Genomic DNA, 7027 nt, shown 5'->3' on the forward strand with positions numbered 1-7027 from the left:
GGTATGCTGTAAATAAGATCCAGCACTGTTAAAGCCATTTTTAAATATGTTAGCTTTTTTGGCAAAACAGACTAACATGATCTTATTTGCCTTAGATCCCCCTGGAAAACCTGAAGTTATTGATGTCACTAAGAGTACTGTATCACTGATATGGACAAGACCAAAGCATGACGGTGGTAGCAAACTTATTGGCTATTTTGTTGAAGCTTGCAAATTACCTGGTGATAAGTGGGTTCGGTGCAATACAACTCCACATCAAATACCCCTAGAAGAATACACTGCTACTGATTTGGAAGAAAATGCTCAATATCAATTTAGAGCAATTGCCAAGACAGCAGTTAACATTAGCCGACCTTCAGAACCTTCTGATCCAGTGACCATTCATCCAGAAAATGGTAAGAAATGTAAAAGCATTTGAGAACTCTGATAAGAGTCTGTGCATATTGAACTAACACTCATGTGAAGAATAAGATGTTTATCTCTTACTAGATTTATTAACTTTTTGGCTCTTTCCTTTCAGTTCCCCCCAGAATAGAGTTGGATCTGTCTATGCAATCACAGCTTACAGTAAAAGCTGGAACTAATGTGCGTCTGGAGGCAAATGTATATGGCAAGCCGATGCCAACAATCAGCTGGAAGAAAGAAGGAGAAGTTTTAAAGCCAACTGAGGGTGTTAAGATCACCACTAAGAGAAATCTTGCTACAGTTGAGTTGTTCAGTGTTAACAGGAAGCAAACAGGAGACTATACTATTACTGCTGAAAATGCAAGTGGATCAAAGTCAGCAACCATTAAGCTTAAAGTACTTGGTAAGCTAAAGACTGTCTGTTAATAAATAGATTTATAGTTAAATGATATAGCAAGAGATAGAGCTATAACAATGTGATGTTAATTCTTCTAGATAAGCCTGGTCCACCGGCCTCCGTTAAAATCAAACATATGTATGCAGATCGTGCAATGCTTTCTTGGGAGCCTCCTCTGGAAGATGGAGGTTCAGAAATTACTAACTACATTGTAGACAAGCGTGAAACAAGTAGACCAAACTGGGCCCAAGTCAGTGCCAATATACCCATTACAAGCTGCACAGTGGAGAAACTAATAGAAGGACATGAGTACCAGTTCCGCATATGTGCTGAAAACAAATATGGTGTTGGAGATCCTATCTTGACTGAACCAGCAGTTGCTAAGAATCCATATGGTAAGTGCTTTGTGGGATAGCTGCATTAGTCACTGTTTTTTTGTGTACACTTATGAATGTGAACATAACTTTCAACTACATCTTCACAGATGTACCCGGACCTTGTGATCCGCCGATAATTAGCAATGTAACGAAAGACTTTATGACTGTTAGCTGGAAGCCACCAGCTAGTGATGGTGGATCCCCAATAACTGGTTATATGCTTGAGAAGCGTGAAACTAAGGCTCTTAACTGGACAAAGGTAAACAGAAAGCCTGTCATTGAAAGAACTGTTAAGGCTACTGGACTCCAAGAAGGAACAGAATATGAGTTCCGGGTGATAGCATTGAATAAGGCTGGACCTGGCAAGCCTAGTGCACCATCTAAAGCAGTGTATGCTCGTGATCCTCAATGTAAGCCAAGATTCTCAGATATTTTCCATGTTTATTTCGAAATACTTTTGTACAGCACTTGGTACGATAACTTTATGATATTTTAATTCTCAGATCCTCCTGGCCCACCTGCTTTCCCGAAAGTGGTTGATACTACTCGTAATTCGATAAGCCTGTCATGGAGCAAACCAGCATATGATGGAGGAAGCCCTATTATTGGTTATCTAGTGGAAGCAAAAAGAGCTGACACAGACAACTGGGTCAGATGCAATCTACCCAAGAACTTACAGGCTACACGATTTGTGGTAACAGGGCTGATGGAAGATACAGAGTACCAGTTCCGCATTTATGCTGTCAATAAGATTGGATACAGTGATCCAAGTGATGTTCCTGATAAACACACTGCCAAAGACATTTTAAGTATGTTCACTGAACACAAATTACCTTGTTGACTTTTGTTTTAATTTATGGGATGGGTTCCAAAGACAGGGTTTGTCACAGATCACAGAGGCAGATTAATTTTGAATGTGTCATATCTCAAAAAATGTACACTGAAAGTGGTTAATTTGGAAGAGAATAGGGGAGGTAGGAAGTGAGTAGAATCTGACTGGTGTCTGCTTTTTTCATTTGTATGCTAGATACTCTTCTGCCTCCCATTTTGTGTCTTCAAGAATTTTTTCTTTCTCTAATGCTAAAATTAGACTTTTCAGATCTCTCTTCTAAAAACTTTCAGTCTTCTTTATTTCTTCTCAATAATTTGAAGCCAAGATTACTATTCTAAGCATCCATGTGGCACACTATTTAATCATATGACACGTATTCCTTAAGAGCCATGTTGGCTTCTGTATGTATTTTGCTGTATGTGCAAAAGCATTGCTTCACAGAACTGTCATGGTTCAAGATAAGCAGAACAGTCCAGGAAGCTTTGAAATTCTTTTGAATTCTAGAGAGCATAGGATACTTCTTCATATGACAAGTAATGTAAATGGTGGAAAAGGCAGAAAAAAAGGAAGTGAAATCAGTGAAAAAAAATGCCAAGTTTGCAAATTATCTTGAAATGGGAGTTGGGTCACTAACTCACTAACATCATCACAGGCATGAGAACAAGTTTGTTAATCTAGTGAAATGCCAGCAGAGAGGGACTTTTTGTCACAGTAACTTTAGTGGTAGTCTTAAAGATGATGTTTTAATTGCATGGTTTTTGTTAAACACACAGTTCCTCCTGAAGGAGAACTTGATGCCGAACTAAGGAAAGTCCTTGTGTTGCGTGCTGGAGTCACAATGAGACTTTATGTGCCAGTAAGAGGACGTCCACCTCCAAAGATTACATGGTCTAAAGTGGGTGCCAACCTAAGAGATAGACAAGGATTAGACATCAAGTCAACTGATTTTGATACCTTCCTGCGTTGTGAAAATGTAAACAAATATGATGCTGGAAAATACGTCCTCAGTCTGGAGAACAGCTGTGGCAAAAAGGCATACACCATTGTTGTAAAAGTACTTGGTAAGTGTCAGGGTTTTCTCTATTATAATGTATTTGTTAACTTTTTAATAGTTTTTTTGTTTGTTTACTAAATCAAATGTGGGGTTGTGTTTATCTAGATACTCCAGGCCCTCCAATTAACCTGATTGTAAAGGAGGCATCTAAGGATTCTGCCTTCATTACATGGGAACCTCCACTAATAGATGGTGGCAGTCCAATCACAAATTATGTCGTTGAAAAACGTGATGCAGAAAGAAAGTCATGGTCCACAGTAACAACAGAATGTCCAAAGACAAGCTGCAGGATAACCAACTTAGAAGAAGGCAAATCTTACTTCTTCAGGGTTTTTGCTGAAAATGAATATGGTATTGGTGACCCCTGTGAAACTCGTGATGCTGTTAAAGCTTCTGGTAAGAAAAATGACTCTATTTCACCTATTTTAGTATTCAAATAATTTCTATTTTTAGCTTGAATGGACACTTACTATGCTTTTCTTCCTTCTAGAAACACCTGGGCCAGTTGTGGATCTAAAAGCTTCAGCTGTAACAAAATCATCATGCAATTTAGTATGGAAAAAACCTATCAGTGATGGTGGAAGCCGTATCTTTGCATATGTTGTCGAGGTCCTGACTGGTGAAGATAACTGGCAAGAAGTCATGCGGTCAAAGAACCTCCATTTTTCAATGAGAGATCTAAAAGAAGGACAAGAATACACTTTCAGAGTGAGAGCCCAAAATGATGCTGGATATGGAATCCCAAGAGAGCTCACAGTTGTGGCAAGAGATGATGTTGGTAAGAAGTAACTTAAGATCATTAATTCAATGCTTCACTTACCCCAAATACATTAATTTTATGCTTACTTTCATTACCATACATACATACAAATCAGATGCCTTTAAAATGGCATCTTACTTTTATCACAGAGCTTATGCATAGTTGAATAACCCATTTCTTTTATTTTTACAGTGGCACCTGATCTTGATTTAAGAGATCTACCTGATTTGTGCTATATAGCTAAAGAGGGTAGCAATTTCCGTCTTAAAATCCCAATTAAAGGCAAGCCTGTCCCAGCTGTAACTTGGAAGAAAGACGAAGACCAGGCACTTACTGAGAGTGGAAGAGTTGCATTTGAATCTACAGCAGTTAACACCACACTTGTAGTATATGACTGCCAGAAAGCTGATGCTGGAAAATACACAATAACTCTGAAGAATGTTGTTGGCAGCAAGGAAGGCACTATTTCTGTGAAAGTTGTTGGCAAACCTGGAATACCAACAGGTCCAGTGAAATTTGAAGAAGTCACAGCCGATGCCATAACCTTAAAGTGGGGCCCTCCAAAAGATGATGGTGGTTCAGAAATCACTAACTATGTTCTAGAGAAGAGAGATAATGTAAACAATAAGTGGGTGACTTGTGCCTCTGCAGTCCAGAAAACCACATTTAGAGTTACAAGACTTCATGAAGGAAATGAATATACGTTCAGGATCAGGGCTGAAAATAAATACGGAGTAGGCGAAGGTCTTAAATCTGACCCTGTCATTGCAAAACATCCATTTGGTAAGTATCCACTGATTTTCAAAATTGAAAAAAAAAAAAAGTTTTAGGGGTGATATTTATTTTTTAATGTTACTGCATTTTTTTTATATTGTTTAGATGTGCCAGATGCTCCTCCACCTCCCAACATTGTTGATGTTCGGCATGAATCTGTAGCTTTAACTTGGACTGATCCCAGAAGAACTGGAGGCTCACCAATCACAGGTATATCCCCAAAGCCTCCCTAGTATTTCAGTTCTTAATAGTTCTTTCTCTCTGTCAAAGGGTAAGATAAAACTCAGGTGTTTATGCTTCAAATTGAGTGATTGATTAATTGATTGATTCACTGTTTTACTTCCTACTCTTTCTCCATGATGAATTTTTAAAAAAACTTAACTTAAAAGTCAGGAAAACACTAACTGAGAAACAATATTTTTGCACAGAGCCAAAACATCTAAAGAAAGAAAAACAAAGTCACCTATATGTTACATTACTTGGGTCTATAAAATTAACAATTTGCATTTACAAACATCTTGTCATTGCAATCTTACATCTGTAATGTATGTCCACATCCATTTCTCAATCTGGTTTTCAGTGTTCCTCTTGCAAAATGCCTATGTGACATGCCATACAGGCAGTATGATGTTTCATAATGCTATGAGAAATAAAAATTTCTATAAAACTCCTCATATTTTCACCTCACCATTTATCTTCTAGGTTATCACATTGAAGTCAAAGAAAGAAATAGTCTTCTGTGGAAGAGAGCAAACAAAACACCAATAAGAATGAAAGATTTCAGAGTGACAGGGTTAACTGAAGGTCTGGAATATGAATTCAGAGTAATGGCAATCAATTTGGCTGGAGTAGGTAAACCAAGTCTGCCATCTGAACCAGTTGTGGCACTTGATCCTATTGGTAAGTCATCAGGAGAATAAAAAGGAAAGTTCTGAAATATGAAGTAACTTTTGTTTGATCACTATTTATTATTTTCTCTTTTAGATCCCCCTGGGAAACCTGAAGTTATCAATGTAACTAGGAACTCAGTAACACTCATTTGGACAGAACCAAAATATGATGGTGGACATAAGTTAACTGGCTATATTGTTGAAAAGCGTGATTTACCCTCAAAGACTTGGACAAAAGCTAATCATGTGAATGTTCCAGACTGTGCATTTACTGTAACTGACCTCACTGAAGGCTCCAAATATGAGTTCAGAGTTAGAGCAAAGAACACTGCTGGAGCTATCAGTCCTCCATCTGAACCCACAGACACCATAATATGCAAGGATGAGTATGGTATGTAGATGGCATTAAAAATGTAGAATTTTATTTGAATAATTAATAGAAAATCCTCCCCCCCCCCTCGCCCCCATGTTCTTGTTATAACAATCGGGGTTGTTTGTTTGTTTTGACAGAGGCACCAAGCATTGTTATCGATCCTACTTTGAAGGAAGGTTTAACGGTAAAAGCAGGAGACACCATTACAGTGTCTGCTATTAGTATCCGTGGCAAACCACCTCCAACTTCAGCATGGTCAAAAGCTGGAAAAGATTTTAGACCTTCAGAGGTTGTGCACATTGAAACCACACCAACTTCTTCTACTCTAACTGTCAAATATGCAGCCAGAAAAGATTCTGGAGAATACACAATCACTGCAACCAATCCTTTTGGCACTAAGCAGGAGAGCATACATGTGAAAGTTTTAGATGTTCCAGGACCTCCAGGGCCTATTGAGATCAGCAATGTTTCAGCAGAAAAAGCGACTCTTACATGGTCACCTCCTGCAGAAGACGGTGGATCACCAATCAAATCATACGTTCTTGAAAAGAGAGAAACTAGCCGACTGCTCTGGACGTTGGTTGCTGAAAACATTGAAAGCTGTAGGCATGTTGTCACCAAGCTCATTCAAGGAAATGAATACGTTTTCCGTGTCGCAGCAGTAAATCAGTACGGCAAGGGTGAAGCAGTACAATCAGAACCAGTTAAAATGGTGGATAGATTTGGTATGTAGAACAAGCTAAGAAGTTCCAGTGTGTTTTTATTAATCTCTGAAGACTTGATTTTTGTTCTAACTGTACTTTTTTCTTCCTTAACAGGTCCCCCAGGCCCTCCTGGAAAACCAGAAGTAACAAATGTGACTAAAAATACTGTCACAGTTACCTGGAAAAGGCCGGTAGATGATGGTGGAAGTGAAATCACAGGTTACTATGTGGAGCGAAGAGAAAAGAAAGGTTTAAGATGGGTCAGAGCAACAAAGAAACCAGTTTCAGATCTTAGATGCAAAGTAACTGGTCTCCTGGAAGGAAATGAATATGAATTCCGTGTCAGTGCAGAAAATAGAGCAGGAGTTGGACCACCAAGCGATGCTTCAAACTCAGTCATATGCAAGGATGTTGCATGTTAGTACCATGCCTTTTCTTTTTTGGGAGTGGGTGGGATGGGC

The 7027-nt window shown here is 38.7% G+C and overlaps 1 protein-coding gene across 2 annotated transcripts in view; it reads left to right on the plus strand.

The window, feature by feature from the left end:
• Positions 1–7027, plus strand: part of LOC142031228 (titin-like) — a 244865-nt gene that overhangs the window by 192511 nt on the left and 45327 nt on the right. For both annotated transcript variants that reach the window (XM_075028344.1, XM_075028345.1), the window contains 14 exons: positions 96–395; positions 521–808; positions 901–1197; positions 1287–1589; positions 1683–1988; positions 2785–3072; positions 3171–3461; positions 3556–3843; positions 4018–4608; positions 4705–4809; positions 5302–5499; positions 5584–5880; positions 6000–6587; positions 6681–6983. In XM_075028344.1, coding sequence (XP_074884445.1) covers positions 96–395; positions 521–808; positions 901–1197; positions 1287–1589; positions 1683–1988; positions 2785–3072; positions 3171–3461; positions 3556–3843; positions 4018–4608; positions 4705–4809; positions 5302–5499; positions 5584–5880; positions 6000–6587; positions 6681–6983 — 4443 coding nt within the window. The remainder of the gene's footprint in view (positions 1–95; positions 396–520; positions 809–900; positions 1198–1286; positions 1590–1682; positions 1989–2784; positions 3073–3170; positions 3462–3555; positions 3844–4017; positions 4609–4704; positions 4810–5301; positions 5500–5583; positions 5881–5999; positions 6588–6680; positions 6984–7027) is intronic.

The sequence above is a fragment of the Buteo buteo genome, chromosome 5 (assembly GCF_964188355.1).
Source record: "Buteo buteo chromosome 5, bButBut1.hap1.1, whole genome shotgun sequence".
In the NCBI taxonomy this organism is placed as follows: domain Eukaryota; kingdom Metazoa; phylum Chordata; class Aves; order Accipitriformes; family Accipitridae; genus Buteo; species Buteo buteo.